Raw genomic sequence first — 16,758 nt, 5'->3', positions numbered from 1 at the left:
TTTTAAAAATACAGTCATCTGCCACGTGAGAAATACGTCGTAGAACCCAAGGGCCATTTTTCTAGCTTCGGCTCAGTCAGAAGAAAAAAACCTTAATTTTCAAACGACCAAACCACACATCCACCTGGGTGTGGTGGCCGTGAGGCCAGCACAGAGACGTGCATGCAGTCCCTGGCTCACCCAGCTCATCAGCTGGGGGTGCAAACGTGCCCAGTGGGTCAGGTCACCTTTTTAAATAGTCTCTGGCCTTGCAGCATAAACAACCGGGTGTTAAAAACGTCCTGAAGCAAAGGGGCTTCAGCTGCTCACACAGTACCATGTGCAGTGGGCAACTGAAACCATTAGTAAGTTATTAACATACGAGTACTGTTCAATATGGATTAAAACCCTTCTGGTTTGAGTAAATTTTCACATCTGGTAAGACTGATTTCTATGCGGATTCTTCTGACAGCAGAAGATATTTCTTATAAAGGACACGTATAGTAGGTGACACTTATATTGCTTACCAGGGCGCATTACTGAACTTTACAATTTGAGGTAAAAATTTCATATATTTTTTTCTACTTATGGACCAAATCACTCAGGTAAACAAACCCTATTAAACCACAGCAACGGCAAACCACTGACTTCCCTCAGTGATCAGGTTTTGCCTCCCAGCCCCGAAGTGTCCTCTCACTGGCTAGAGACAGACAGGCTGAGGGCGGGAGCGTGTCCACAGCCGTCGGCACATGGAATGCCCCCATGCAATGAGCCCTCCTCGGTCTGGCCCGCTGGCCCCGCCCGAGACATACCGCTCTTGTAGCGTTCCCGCTGCTCTATTTTCAGGGTCAGGTACAGGGTCCGGATGGGAAAGTAGACCGCCTGGGGATACACGCGTCCAACCTGCTCAGAGACACGGAGCATAAAGAGCACTGCTCACCACTGTGCTTCTAGATGAGGACAATTTGTATGGAAAATAACTTGTCGTTCATAAATGGGCGGGGGTCTGCATCTGGACCAAGGAGGCAAAATACTATACCACTGAGCTAATACACGAGTTCAGATTAAACAGCAGGTAAAATACCTAGTTTCCCTCGAAAGATCTGAGAGAGATCAACGTGGTGCCCAACTGGTTCTGCCTAGGGACGGATGGTTAATGACAGAGAAACCACTTTCGTTTGATTTGGCAAATCTGAGGAGGGCAAAACACACTGGTCCCTGGATCCTACTTGGGTAAGTAACAGGGAAACACAAAATGACACCAGTCAGTCTTTATGTTAGGCAATTCACTGGGAACCAATTCTATTAGGTTCATTAGTGAAGAACTTTATTGTACGTGACGGCAGCAAGGAGGATGCTGAAAATTTTCTATTTAAGATAAGAAACACCAGTCTTACCAAACTGGGGCTTTATGGCTTCTTCGAAAGGTCTGAATAGCTACTATCATGTTACTCACACTCTCCAAAATGTGCCCAGAAGACACCAACGACATCTAGCTCTAGACGTTCAATGAGGACAATACCAAATGGACTGAATCGAGCAGATAAACGTCAAGCAAAATGCCAGCACCCAGGAACATAGCTGCAGTCTCTCGAGGGAAAAAGTAAAACCATTTCTGGGTACAACGTGGATGATGCATCTCATGTAAAGACAGATGAGCGTCATATTCCTAAACGCTCAGTTGGGAGCCACTTCATTCATGAAGTCAGTCACGGGGCTAACTTTACAGAAAGAAACACAGTCAAGGGGACTGTACATGAGACAGAACAGTCTCCAAATGTCTACTGTCTGGGTCCTTCCTCTACCCAGCAGGCTTCTCACAGAAGAGGGACAATCTGAAATCATCTCAACTAATGGTCATGAAAGCCCATAGGACCCCAGTGTGTCCCATCTCCAAAGCCCGTCCCCAGTGCACACAGCTTTCACCCTGCACAACTGCACGAGGTGGGACAAGGCTACCATTATGCTGACTTCAGTTTGAAGGGAAGCTCCAAAGGGTTCCGGCACGATGATGGGAAACCAGCTACGATCAGATACGCATTTCACTGTATTTCAGAGTAATCACTAGTAACTGTACATTTTGAGAGAATGCTTGTTTCATCTGCATCTTTATGTGGCATCATACGCAAGCAAAAAAATTAGCATTTTAGCACGTAACAACCGAGTGGATTATTTCACTGCAACCTTGACCTATTCTTCAATCACTTCTTTTTTTTTTCTTAAGGCTTTTATTTTTTGAGAGAGAGAGAGAGAGAGAGCGAGTGAGCAGGGGAGGGACAGAGAGAGAGGGAGACACAGAATCTAAAGAAGGCTCCAGGCCCTGAGCTGTCAGCACGGAGCTCAGAGCCCGACACGGGGCTCGAACTCACAAACTGCGAGATCATGACCTGAAGTGAAGTTGGATGCTTAACACACTGAGCCACCCAGGTGCCCCTAATTCTTCGATCACATCTCATTGTGCTTCAGATCAAGTGATGTCTAAATGTGTACATCTTCCTATCTTTCACTTATTTTCAGTATTTTGAGCATGCACTTTCTTTCCAGAAAAAAACAATGTGAAATGAAGACATAATTTTCTTGTGAACAAAGAGACCTTGTTATTCGCACCTGGCTAATAAGGTTCAAAAGCAGCTTTCCCTCGGAGCCAACCAGGCAGGTGAGCAGCTGGGGGATCCAGGCCAGCCACTGGATGGGCGGCACGCCGATGCAGTACTTGTCGACAGCATCTGCCAAAGTATTTTTGTCGTCATCAAAACTCAGAAGCCACAGCACCTAAGACAGGAGGAAAAATCCTAGAGGTGAATAAAAATTCTGACGCCCTTAATCCGGTGCCTTTTCCCCAGCATAGCACATAGAATAGCCTTATGGGCAATGTGTGAAAAGTAAGTACAAAATGGCCAATGCTGCTAAACTTCACGTATAAATCACAGACGGATAAAAACCCAAGTGTGCACACGGTTCTTACGTAGACTCAGCATTACTGGCAATCATTAACTGCCCCAACCTGCCGGCGACCAGTGGCCAGTGACCTCCGAATTCACACTCACGACCTCACCAAAACAAAATGGCCTTTTGCCAAAAATCTCTGATGAACAGCACCCCGGCGTCAGGTGGGCCACACGCTGGCAGCCTGGTGTCCACTGTCTGCAACAATTATATCGAGAAGTAGGCAAATCCGAAGTCAGATACTTAGGCAGCTTCTTTGCATCACTATAGCTAGTCTGTGTTTCTAGGGTCACTTTTAAATACTAGGTGCTGACATTCATTCCAGATGTTGACGTCAAATCAAGGAATCCTAAGAAACCCAAACCCTTAACAGACAAAACAGAAAGCAGAACTTACTCCTACATTTTCTACAAGGATTAATTCTGGGTTTTGTTTCTGTTTCTTGAATAAATTGATAAGAATTACATAAGTAAAAAGACGAGAAGCCACGCTGAGGAAGCAGCCTCAGGGTCAAGCAGTCACCCTCGGCATGGTCCATGGCACGGTGCTGGGGTGATATGGGACAAGAACTCTAGCAGCTGTGACCTCACCCTGCAGTGTCTGTGGAAGTCAGAGGATCCCACTCCCCCTGCGACTAGAGCTGAGCAGCTCTGTGACCGTGCGCACCTTCCCTGCAGGTGAGATGTGAGCATCTATGGGGTGTCCAGCAGGTAAGCAACGCTCCCCCCACCCCGCCCGCCGACAGCCTCTCCGGCAGTCTCCAGAGGGAGACCCCACAGAGAACACTGGACTCAAGTTTTCTTAGTTCGCAAATGGAACCATGACAGATGCTGTCAAGAGTGACGGGGACCGATGGTGCAGGTGTGAGACAGTCCCCCCTACCCCAGCACGGATTAGGAAACAGCCGATTCCTCGTGGAAGCCTTAAGGCTACTGGAGGCCCTCGGGGAAAACCGGTTCTTTCGTTCTCACCTTGGCTAAGTATTTCCTCGATTTGCTCTCATTCTGATGCCGGCAGGCGTGCAGGTAACAGGTGATGGCGGACACCCCGAGGTGCAGCTGCCGCTCCTTCACGAAGATGTTCTCCAGGTAGTCGCCCCACATGGCCCAAGCTTTCACCAGCACGTCGTGCATTTGTACAGCTGCAGAAAAGGCTTTGTTTGCTTCCTCAGATCTGAGAGGACACAAATCAGAGCATAATTATTTTTAGGTGAGCTTTGTGTAACATAAAACCATATTTTTTTTTTTTTTTTTTTTTTCAATGTTTATTTATTTTTGCGACAGAGAGAGACAGAGCATGAACGGGGGAGGGGCAGAGAGAGAGGGAGACACAGAATCAGAAACAGGCTCCAGGCTCCGAGCCATCAGCCCAAGAGCCCGACGCGGGGCTCGAACTCACGGACCGCGAGATCGTGACCTGGCTGAAGTCGGACGCTTAACCGACTGCGCCACCCAGGCGCCCCACATAAAACCATATTTTAAGATGGATAATTCAATGGCGTTTAGTACACTCAAAATGTCATACAACTGCTACTCAATTGGGTTCCAAAACACTGTCATCATCCCAAAACGAAACCCACACCACGGAGCAGTCGGTCTCCGTTTCCCCCAACCTTTAGCCCCTGGTGACTGCCAGCCAGCTTTCTGGCTCTGTGCCTTGACCTAATCCGCATGGTTCGTATAAACGGGATTACATATCATGTGATTTTGCGTCTGGCTTCTCTCAGCACAGCGTCTGAGGTTCACCTATGTTGTAGGCAGCGTCAGCCTCTCGTTCCTTTTTACGTCTCACTTTTGTCCGTTGCACTGCTTACCCGTTCACTTGAGCTGTTTTGCCAAGTTTTGTCTGTGCCGGCTACTGTGCACAGAGCTGCTATGAACACTCGTGAGCAAGTGCCTGCTTGAGCACCATTCCTAATTCTCTTGGCTATGCATCTAAGACTGGAATTCCCAGGTCACAGGATAATTCTGCATTTAATTTTTTGAGGAGCTGACAAACCATTTTCCACAGTGATTGCACCACGTCACTAGCTGCAAATAAGAGACGGTTTTGCATCTTCCAACAACGTACAAGACACGAAAGAACTAGATATTCCTGCCCCTTGTGAATCTAAATGCAGATCGAATCCAACCGCATGAAAAGGATCATACACCATGATCAAGGTCAAATGAGATTTATTGCAACACAAGGTGGTGATCAACAAACAAAAAGTCAGCCCATGTGATGCATCACATGAACAGAATGAAGAGGAAAAACATGGAGCCCATCAGTTGGTACAGGAAAAGCATTTGATGAAATCCAACACCCTTTCATGATAAACATGGCCCACGAACTAGGTATGGAAGGAAACTACCCTAACAGAATAAAGGCCACACACAAAAAGCCCCTGGGTAACATCACACTCAGTGCGGAAAGGCTGAAAGGTCTTCCTCTATGATCAGGAAAAAAGGCAAGAACTTTCACCACTTCTCCTGAACTCAGTATTGAAAGTCCCAGGTAGAGCAATTAGGCAAGAAAAAAGCAAAGGCATCCAGATTGGAGACGAAGATGTACAATTATCTCCATTTGCAGATGACGCGATCTTATGTGAAGAACACCCCCAAGAATCCACACACACACACAAAACGATCAGAGTAAATAAACACTTCACAAAGTTGAAAATGTAAGAGAAGTATACAAAATTCAGTTGTATCTCTATACTTTAGCAATGGGGAATCTAGAAATAAAGTTAAGAAAATGATTTACAGTAACATTAAGATCTTTTAGGAATCATTTAACACAAAAAATGCAAGACTTGGACGTTAAGAGCTATAAAACACTGTTAAATGAAGCAAAGATAGACACCTCTTGTGTTCGTGAACGGGAAGATTTAATATCATGATGATGACAATATTCCCCAAGTTAACCTACGGATTCAAGCTCTACAATCCTGGCTGCCTCTTTTACAGAAATGGATAAACTAACGTTCACGTGGAAAAATGTTAGCGACTCCAAACAGCCAACAATCTCGAACAAGAATCAAGCTGAAGAACACTTCCCTGTTTCAAACTTTACTGCAAAGCAACAGTGAGCAACACGGTGTGGCAGCCGTGTAAGGACAGACATACATCAGGGGACGGAACCGAGTGTCCAGAAGCAAACCTGGATTCCTCTGGTCGACTAACTTTCAAAAAGGGTGCCAAGGTCATTCTACGGGGAAGTAAGTCTTTTCAAGGAATGGTGCTGGGACACAGTACGTACAAGTGCCAAAGAACGTATCTGGACCACTACCTCATGCCACGTATAAAAATTAACTCAAAATGGTTAAAGACCTAAATGCGAGAGCTAAACCCGTAAGACTCTTTCAAGAAATCACAGAAGTAAATCTTGTGACCGTGGGTTCGGTGGTGGGGTCTTAGCTATGGCATCAGAAGTACGAGCAGCCTAAGAAAATGGATGCACTGGACTTCGAAACGAGAGGCTGTGTGCGTTGGGGGCACCGGCAAGAAGTGAGGTGTTGCAGTGACACACCCGACAGAGAGACCTTCGTCCACACGTTTTAAGAACTGGAGCTCGAAGGTAAAAAGTCAGATAATCCAACTAAGAAATGGGCAAAATAACCGAACACACGTCTCCGGGGAGAAGGATAGATGCTCAACACCACCCACCACCAGGAAAAGGACGGTCAACACTGCAGCAAGGCACCAGCACGGCCGTGATCAGCAAAGTGGGAAGTAATGAGTGTTGGCAAAGATGCGGAGAAACTGGAAAGCATAGAGACTGCTGGTGGGAATGTAAAATGGAGCAGCCACTGTGCAAAACCATTTGGCAGATTCTCAAAAAGATAAAGTGCCACATGCCACAGAGTGATTTCACTCTGAAGTATGTGTCCCCAAGACCAGTGAAGGCACATACTCACACAAAACCTTGTACGTGAACGTTCACAGCAACATGACTCACAGCAGCCACGAGCAGAAACCATCCAAATGCCCATTAACTGTTGAGCAGATAAATAAAATGTATAGACACACAGTGGAGCGTTCTTTACCCACAAAGTGGAGCAAAGCACTTGCATCGGCTACAGCAGACAACCCTTAAAACCATGATGCTGCGTGAGAAGCTGGGCACAAAAGGCCACAGACTGTATGGTTCCGTTTATACGAAATGTTGAGAATGGGCACGTCATACAGATAGGAAAAGATTAGCAGCTGTCAGGGGACAAAGGAAGGAGAAAATAGGGAGTGACTGCTAACAGGTATGTGGTTTCTTTTGGGGATGATGGAAAGGTTTTAGAAATAGCAGGTGGTGATGTATACAACTCTGTGAATGTACTAAAACCCATTGAACCGTATGCTTTCAAATGGGTTATTTTATGTCATGTGAATTTAAAACACTAAAACAACAACAAAAAAAACCTTTTACTTTGACAAAATCACTTCCTTATTTAAAATAAGCTAAATAAGTAACCCCTATTGAAAACGTGAGAGTTTGAGAGCGCTTCAAACTCTACATATGGCATCGAGCAGCATCTTGTCAGTATATCTCATTTGTACACTTCTTATAAAACTTCATCTGATGTGCATTTCTGCAAAACAGGATTCTGTGACCTTTTTCTGTAATGCACCAGATGATAAGCAGGTTTAGGCTTTGTGGGCCCAACAATTTGTCACAACTGTGGCTGTAGTGTGAAAGTGGCCACACAGGCAGTGTCAGTGGGGATCGGTGTGGCCCAGCACATCACTTATAAAAACCAGATCCTGGCTGGGTTTGGCCTGCATGTTACTACCGACTGGTCCCCTGCTCTAAAACAGGAAACGTCTCCATAAAAGGAATGAAATCACCTCTGGTCCAAAATGTCATGCTGCGAAAATGGAGAAATGAACCCATGCCATCAGCATTTTTGTGTTCAAGCAACTCATTTTTTTTTTTTTTTAATTTTTTTTTTTCAACGTTTATTTATTTTTGGGACAGAGAGAGACAGAGCATGAATGGGGGAGGGGCAGAGAGAGAGGGAGACACAGAATCGGAAACGGGCTCCAGGCTCTGAGCCATCAGCCCAGAGCCCGACGCGGGGCTCGAACTCGCCAACCGCGAGATCGTGACCTGGCTGAAGCCGGACGCTTAACCGACTGCGCCACCCAGGCGCCCCCAAGCAACTCATTTTTAAAAAAAACGCCTCTAAGTTCTACACATCAAACTGGCTTACCAATCTGCCGCAACTTACTATCTTCACAGAGATAGGACACCTGAAACATCACACCTGACAACTGTCACCGAACCATACAGACTTTGAGCTTCACAGGCACTTCAAGTTATAAAAAACTATTTACATAATCTGACGAATTTTCCTCTTACTCTCCTTCTACGTAACATACATACTTGTTGATCTGAGCCAAGAACATTCCCTTCAGGGCGTAAAACTCAGCAGTCATCTCTTTTGTGAAGTATTTTAGGTTTGTAGATTCAATAACTTCAAGGCCCTGTTTAAAAACAAACAAACAAAAAAAGTAGGAAAAGAGTTACTGAAATTTCATCAAAATATTTACCTAGGCGGTAAGCCCTAAAGGTCATCGACAAGTGTACGTGAAGTTGACAGCAGACCTCGCCCCCCACAAACAGCTCTAGATAGACAGACAGACAGCTCCTAAGTGAATTGCTAAATGCCAGATTCAGTGCTGGACACCTTAAAGGATACTGTTTTTTTCTATAGCTTTATGCGCCTAGTTCGTCTCTTCGTTTTTATTAACGTTCCTCTGATCGTCGTCAAAATCTCCCTTATACCCTCATAATCAGTTTTTCGTTTTCTTTCCTTACATAACCTTAACCAAGCGTAGTATAGAGCTGAGACCATAAAATGTACTTCAAACGCTCCAGTGCTTTCCTTTGCCTTTCGGTTTTTGAAAGGACAGTCTCCCACTAACGAAGCTGTGCTCTCAGAAAGTTCTGGTTCGCTTTCCCTACAATCTGCACCAGGAGTTCGCACGTGGGCACTCACTCTTCGCCGGACCGCCTCAGCAAAGGGGCTTCCGCTGTCACTGTACCTGCATACACTCGTTCTTCCCCATGACTCCTGCCAGCTGGAGGTAGCATTTGACTTGCTGTCGAATCTTCTGGAAGCAATCCACAATAGGCACAGTTGGAATAGTGTGAATACGACTTAGTATGTCCAGAGCTACATTGACCAGTCCTTGTTTTCGGGCAATTTTCCCATACTGGATGATCGCAGAAGCAGACGCATGCACCCCGAGCATGGCATTGTTTGAACTTGGATCGTGCTGAGAACTGTTTTCATATGCAGTTACAATCGCTAGAGAGCAAAGAAAAGAGCTATCAGTCTCCGCGAAACATTTCTCAAAGTGTTCCACGATAAGGCTTAAATAAAAAATGAAAAACACACACACATGGCTTATGAAAACGGGAAGCTCTGTGATAAACCCGTTACCTTTCCTTGCATTTTACACAAAGAAAGTATTTTACGCAAGAGTAAGGTGTAAAAAGCGCTGACTAGTGAGCTGGGCATTTACCATCGTGGCTAACTAAATGGCGAAGGTGGCTCTACACAGAAGTCTGGCGGGGTGAGGGGATGAGCCAAAAGGCCCAGGAAAACTGGAGAAGCCTCCACACGGCCACCTTCGAGTGGCTCTTCCTCGGGCACCTTCACAACGAGCGCCACACCCCGGAGCTCCGATCCCCCGGCCTGCACCCCAGCAGCCCCTGTGCCAGCAAAGTGTTAACAGGGTGGGGAAATCTCCCCACCTTTCACTGCCTTCACCTCTACCCTTGCCATACCAACCACCACCTACCCAACCTGCCAGAAAATAGAAAATCTGGTAAAAGAAAAAAAACACGACAAAACCAAGACATGAAACCAGAACAGTGGGGTGTCTGGAAAATTACATGATGAATGCATGCCGGACCAGGTAGGTTTACCCTGGTAATGATGCTGCCTCCACATGAACACGCTGCTCCAGTGGGACAAGTCATCAGACACGATGGGCAGCCGGTTCCTCCAAGTCTTCACCACCGTCTTCATGTCATGTAGGCTATTGTTCCGGCCCAGGTTGGTCGGCTGCAAGCCTGCGTTTATTTGTGCAGCTTCCTGAAGTTCAATGATTTGCTGGGCTGCCTGAATGGGACCGGCAGAAGGGATTCCACGGTAAGCATTAAAGAGCACATGAGGAACATAAACCAGAGCCCTTCAGCAATCCAACGACTGTCAGGCTCTCACGACTCACCGAGGAAGCTCTCCAGCTCGTACAGACACCTCAAGGCCACGCTTCACTTACTCTTCACCCCAAGTGTGCTCTTGTGCCCCCCCCCCCCAACTTTTAAAAGCTCAGCTCTGCGGCTACTGCGATAGGAGAGGGACGACAGTGGTGTGGGCAGCACACCTTGCTAACGGCAGTCCCCCCACACTAGTTCTTTCCCATTCCCTCTGCCACCAACGAAGTGTGGCTCTCCTACTGAGCTCAGACCACAGCAGCCTGGCCCCCTGCCCTCAGGCCCTCCTTCCAGCAACTTAAACCCAGAGCCACACCATGCATCTGAAAACAGGATTCACAGGTGATCCCTTTGGGCTGGCACATACATCTTCAGTCATGTCTCTCGTGGGTCTGTCCAATTCATTACCCTTTACACCCTGATGAGTTGCTGGCTCCAAACTTATGGAAATGCCCTGGCACAATCCCGATCCTATCCAACTCCTACCTGGAAGGTTCTACTCCCTCCCACAGGGATTTCTCCCTTCTCTAAATCCTGTGTTTACTCCCTGTCCTACCACACGGCACTGAATTCTTGTTTTAAGTTTTGCTTCTTATGGCTGTCCTCTCTCTCCAGCTGGATGCTCCTCTGGGGCAGAATTTTTGTTTCAAAAGTGTTACATCCTCGCCAACATGGCACTAGGCTTGGCACCTGCTATCTCGTTGACTGAGCTTAGTGGAAGACACTGCCTGCATGAATCTCTGCTCTCTATCCGCACCTCAAGTTCAGGGCACTGCCTTCAGTGTCCTGAAACTTCCCTCTCACCAAAACCTCACCAGAAACCCAACAGTGGGGTATTTCTTTTACAACAGCTTTACAGACATACAATTAAAATATCACTGAAATCACTCAAGTTTTCAGTTCAGTAGTTCTTAATATATTCTCAGCACCGTAGAACCATCAACAGCACCTAAGTATGGAACATTCTCATCACTCCCCACAGTGGCCCTGGACCCGTTCGGCGGCCTCCCTGCATCCTTCCTCCCCACGAAGGTGACAATCACTGGCCTGCTCTGTCTCCGTGGAGTGTCCTATCCTGGGCACTTCTCGGAAGTGGAGTTAGACGGCATATGGCCTTCTGTGCCTGGCTTCTTCACTCAGGGTATTTCTAAGGCTCACCCACCTGTACCAGGACTCCACTCCTTCATACTGCCCAGACACGCCACTTTTTATCTACTCGTCAGTGGAGGATCACGTGGCTAGTTTCCACATTTTGGCTATTTAATGTACACTATGCTGCTGGGAACATCGGCGTACAAGTATTTGTGTGGTTGTGTTTTAATTTCTCTAGGATTGAAACTGCTGTCATACGGTCATTCTACACTTCACATTCTGAAGAACCGGCAGACTGTTTCCAGGCTATTTTATAATCCCACCAGCAGTATAATGTGGGTTCTAATTCCTCCACATCCTCACCAACATGTTACTCTCTTTTTTTTTATCCTAGTACGTGTGAAATAGTACCTTGCCATGGTTTTGATTTGCGTTTTCCTAATGACTGATGATGCTGAGCAGCTGTTCCCTTGCTTGTAAGATCATCTGTACATCTCCTTTGTAAATGAAATTGGGTTCCTTATCAAATTTGGGCAGTTTTCAGCCCTTATTTCTTCAAATGCCCCATCAGCCCCTTTTCTGGCTTCATTCCTTCTGGAATCCCTACTATGGTAAGTACGTTGGTACACTAATTCTATCTTATTTGTAAAATGCACCCACTTAAGTCTCTGCTCAGTTAGCTCTGTGGTCAGCTAGTTAACCAGAGATTTCCCCAAAGACCAGAACCAGTTAAGTCTCTCGGCCTTTGCTGAGGGGCCGTGGGCCTGCCCTGGCATGCATTTGACACTCAACCAGGCGATTTTCAGTCCTGCCTTAGCTGTCACTTCCTGCTTATACAGAGCCTCAAGGGCAGCCAGAGGGGTGGGAAGAAGGGGGTTCTATGGAGAGAAGCAGCACATGTGAGGGGCTGTGGGGAGAGTGGGGAGAGACTGCGTCAGAGCTGAGCAGCTGAACAGGTGGCCTGTGTGGCTGGAACACACTGTCAGCAACAGGGAGATGACCCACAGAAGAAGAGGCTAAGGCACAGGCTAGACTGGCAATCTTAAGGGTCTCTGAGGACACAGGACTTTTTAGGCTATGCAGTGGCATCACACATTGATGGTGGCACAGGGGGCGTGAAAGAAAATGCCTAGAGCAAAATTAAGAATCCTCAAAGTCACTCGTGGGATGTCATCTGTCATTTACAGCCCACAGAAGCTCCCAAAAGAGAAGCCACATTTCATCCCTCAGGATTCAGACTCTGGCCTTCCTTTCGCTGAGGACCAGCTTGAATGAGAGAGGACAGGACAGGTGACAGGATCTTCCTCTCGGTCATCCAGGTCAGTTTACGGACCTAAGCCTGGCCAGGGGGTGGCCTGCTGTGACGGCCCCCGAGACTGCCCGAGGACACGCGTGTACCCACCTGGAGAAGAGGTGTGTGCACGTGCGACACCACGTGCGGTAGCCGCCGCCACTCGCGGATGGCCAAGCTGCTGGCCATCTCCACCAGGCGCTCGATGAAGCTGAGCTGCTGCTCCTCGGGGTGGCAGATAGCCAGGTACCCGCGGTACATGTTGACCTTCCAAGCCATCTCTTTGGGGCAACTTACTTCCACCTGGTGGTGAAAACACAGTGCGTGGATGCAATGGGCAAACTTCCTTTCAGTGTGAAGGGTCAACATGGTAGGCCGATTGTTTGGGAGCCAATTTTACAAGGAGATAAACAGACATTAAGCCATGAATAGATGCTTCTTTTCTTTTCAGAAGTCAGGCATGTAGATTGCATTTCCTAGATACTCTCCTTTTCCCAAAACCAGTGAGCAGCCAAGTCTCTATAGGGTCCTCGCTTTAAGGTCATTAGTGATTCCAAAAAAGAGGGAAACTGATCGCTGTTGTGATAGAAAAGATTAACGACCACCACTCGGCTACAAAGTCAGCCAGAGAATTTCCAAAGTATTAAATACACGTTCACCTCCACTCGGATCAATATAATTTTGAATTGTTTCCAGTTCGTAACTGTTAGCCTGAGAAACTAATCTAACTTGTTCCATGTTGTAGAAGGAAGCAAAAGTCGATGGTTTAGGTTAGGAATATGAGAAAACACTCATAAATTTCACTGTCACTTAATTTCCCCTAGATTTCTTCTATCTTAGTTATCAGTTCTATTATGAAGCAGACTGAGCCCAGAGCGGTCACATTTCCTCTCGTTGGCTCTGACCCGGCCCCCCCACACATGGCTCAGAGCCACGTAAAGGCTCCACATGCTCCCCTTTCTGCCCTCGAAAGCTCTATTTGCCAACCACCTGCTGAAGAAAGCATTACAATTTGTCTCATTTGATCAGTCTCTTACAGAGCATTTAAAAACACAAATGATAAAAAAATTAAGATCTTTTCAAAATAATCTCTGTGTGTTAAGAAGAAAGCATCTCTCTGTTGAAGGTATTTTATAGGATTTGATGTGAGACCAACATAACATTCATTCTGAAGCATCTTTAGCAAATAAACACGATACACATTTTAGTGCCCTAATACCATCTAAATCATGTAAGTATCATACTCTGGTTTCTCTTCAGATCGAATAAATCTTTCGCCTTTTACTAAATCACGTAAGTATGATGAGGATGGTGAAGACAGCGCCATCCTGCATTCATAGAACTCTCTGGCTTGTTTTTTCTGACACCTCACTTCTTCAAGCACGTTCACATTCACAGCCTCTCTGGATCTCAATAACCCAATGATGGAAGAAATTCAGGAAGACAGACTTGTCAAAACATGTGCTTCTAATACAATCCTCTAAAATCACACCGACCTCACATTTTCTGGACTTAAACACTATTCAAGAAGATGGGCTTTTGTCAATCACCACACCTATCCTCCGTAAACCAAGAACACAGGCATCTCTTCGGTTTCCTATGCCGTTTATTAAACCAAACCAAGAAATAATGGTACTTCTGCAAGCAGCCCTGGAATCACAATGCACAGGAACGAAAACAGAAGTCACTTGATTTTTTTCCTTTAAGTATTAGTAAATGAGTAAATAATTTTGGACTATGAAGACTACTTGAATTTATTGCAGACTCCTAAGAATGTTTATTCACATACTTTGAGCTTTTTCCTAATCAGCATGTGCCTTACAAGTCTTTGGAAAATTATCAAGTGCTTCTGAAAGAAGAAATTCACTGATCAGATTATGGATAGCACGACGCTGCGTGTATTTGGCTAAGTGAAACCCTGGGAAGGGAGTAAAAAAGAAACATCAGATCGAGCTATAAATATTTACTCAGTAGAACGTAAATACATTTTGTCAGAAAAAAAAAAAAAATCTGTATTTTACCCATAACACGAGACTGGTCATCTCTGGGAGTAACAAACTCCCTGCATCAGATGAGCAATTTCCAGATCCCAACCCCAAAGTCAAGCCCTGTTCACGTGGTCTGTGACCATCTCGGTTCCATGACCTTCTACATGTTTGTTAAAGAGTAACATCAAGAACCACAGTAACCACAATACAGGTTAAAATTCTGGACTCATTTGCGAGAAAGCAGTCCCATAATCCCACGTGCTCTTGCCGTCTCCAAATGACAAGAGAAGAGGAAAATCAGTGGTGTGGACGTAACTAAACCCTACTGGGTAGAAGGGCAGGTGAGGACAGGACGGTAGCACTTGCTTCAGCTCAACCCCAAGCATGAACGTCACAGGGAAAAGGCGGAGAGCCGAGGAGGAGCAGGGAAGGAGGCCGAAGGGGAACAGGAGGGAGGGCCCAAATGACAAACGAGGAGCAAAAAGAACGGCTGCATCCGAGGACTGCCTAACGTGGGGTCCAGACGACACAGAGTCGTACCGTGCAATACTGCAGCTTTCGGGGCCTGATCTCCCCCAGTGGAGAGAGAGGGAGCTGCACCTCTGTGCCCACTTTCCCGCTGGGTACTCATTTCTGCTGGATGGAACTTTACCTTAAAAAACGTGGAGCTCAGGGCGCACCTGGGTGGCTCAGCTGGTTAAGCATCCGACTCTCAGGTCATGACCTCACAGTTCCCAGCATCCAGCCCTGTGTCAGGCTCTGCACTGACAGCATGAAGTCTGCTTGAGATTCTCTCTCTTCCTCTCTCTCTGCCCCTTCCCTGCACTTGTGTACCCACTGTCTCTCAAAATAAACTTAAAAAAAAGAAGTGGGGCTCAACCAAGTTAATGACTCAAGTTCCGTTACGCTATGCTGCTTTCACTCGTGCGACACAGAACACGCTTTGTAACACCACATCACTCAGCAGACCTTACCGCCAGGCCCGGCCCGGGATGCGCCCTTGCTGCCTGCACTTCCAGCCATGCTTCTGCACCAAGTCCGCCTCGACGGACTACTACTTAATCTAATGCCTAGATGGAACCGATCCAGGAAAGGGGTTAGAGACGACCAAAAATAATGCCTGCTTCCCAAGTGCTATTTTTCATCTGCCAAAATGCCCAGTTTGTTCTAAGTGAAGAGAACACTCTAGAGACTGAGGGCTTTGTGGAAGGGACCCACGCGGCTGTGGAGAACATAATCTGGGCCCAGCGAGTTATCAGGCAGCAGGAAAGTGGCCTCACCTGCACCAGTGCCTCCTTCATGGCGGTCCAGTTGGACACCCGCCAAGCACACTCGAGGACGAGGTAAGGGTTTATGTGCCCTTTGGACTGGCCATACTCCGTCAAGGCTTCCCATTGGTTCAACTCCTTCGAGCACCTAGAAGACCAGGGATTCAAGAGCACAAGGTCAGTTACCAACACACTCGCAGACTGAGACAGGGCAGGAGACGAGACATTAAGTCGTTTGTTGCCATTCCACAGAAGAAAACAGAAATTTTCCCCCCAGAGCAAATTTTCCCCCGAGGTGCCCATGGCAGTGAGCCACCCGCTCTCTGAAATAACAGGTCCCCCAAACACCAAGGGCTGCCCGCCACAACACAGCGGAGAGCTCGGAGAACTGGAAGAAGTTGTTCCTTTCTTCATAATAAGGCCATAGCGAAAGTAGCGAAGTCCCCTTTTAAAAACACACGTGAGGAAATTTCAGAGACTTTTTTTACTGGATCTCTTCACGGACTCCTGAATGCATCAAGCATGCTGGCGTACCGAATCCAGTGGTCCTCCCAAAGCTGGTACTCTGGGAAGATAGCAGGGGACGCGTTACTCCTCTCATGCTCCTTCTTGGCTTTGTCCATTGCCTTCTCGTAAGATTCTTGTGCCTGGAGAAGTTAATCATGCTCTCAATTATTTAGGACAACCTGGATCTCAGGCCTGGGGGTGCCCTAAGCTCTTCTCTAAGACCACTGCCACCCGAGAGGCTCTACGTGCACAGGGAACAGGGATGGCCCCCGTACCTCCCGCCCCCTCACCCATCACAACAGACAGTGTAGAGACCGCCGAGCCCCAGGATGAATCTCTCTGTCCCTCAGTGAGGACAGCAGAGCCCAAAGCTCGTGCCTGTTCTGGAGTTTCTGCGGCTCAGTGTCGTACACAAGGCTGAGAGCCATATCCTGGGACAGCGGCCCAGGCTACATACAAAGGACAGACACGAGGATTAAGATTTCGA

The 16,758-nt window shown here is 47.0% G+C and overlaps 1 protein-coding gene across 11 annotated transcripts in view; it reads right to left on the bottom strand.

Moving 5' to 3' along the window:
* Nucleotides 1–16,758, bottom strand: part of TRRAP (transformation/transcription domain associated protein) — a 119,633-nt gene that overhangs the window by 22,775 nt on the left and 80,100 nt on the right. For 8 of the 11 annotated variants that reach the window (XM_047837443.1, XM_047837451.1, XM_047837447.1 and 5 more), the window contains exons 55-63: nucleotides 16,299–16,411; nucleotides 15,777–15,912; nucleotides 12,620–12,811; nucleotides 9,802–10,030; nucleotides 8,946–9,211; nucleotides 8,284–8,384; nucleotides 3,897–4,098; nucleotides 2,587–2,751; nucleotides 792–882 (exon numbers count right to left, since the gene is read on the bottom strand). In XM_047837443.1, the coding sequence (XP_047693399.1) occupies nucleotides 792–882; nucleotides 2,587–2,751; nucleotides 3,897–4,098; nucleotides 8,284–8,384; nucleotides 8,946–9,211; nucleotides 9,802–10,030; nucleotides 12,620–12,811; nucleotides 15,777–15,912; nucleotides 16,299–16,411 (1,495 nt within the window). The remainder of the gene's footprint in view (nucleotides 1–791; nucleotides 883–2,586; nucleotides 2,752–3,896; nucleotides 4,099–8,283; nucleotides 8,385–8,945; nucleotides 9,212–9,801; nucleotides 10,031–12,619; nucleotides 12,812–15,776; nucleotides 15,913–16,298; nucleotides 16,412–16,758) is intronic. The other 3 variants (XM_047837449.1, XM_047837450.1, XM_047837453.1) reach the window with 1 other exon arrangement.

The sequence above is a fragment of the Prionailurus viverrinus genome, chromosome E3 (genome assembly GCF_022837055.1).
Source record: "Prionailurus viverrinus isolate Anna chromosome E3, UM_Priviv_1.0, whole genome shotgun sequence".
In the NCBI taxonomy this organism is placed as follows: Eukaryota; Metazoa; Chordata; class Mammalia; order Carnivora; family Felidae; genus Prionailurus; species Prionailurus viverrinus.
This window is presented reverse-complemented; position numbering and strand designations above follow the sequence as displayed.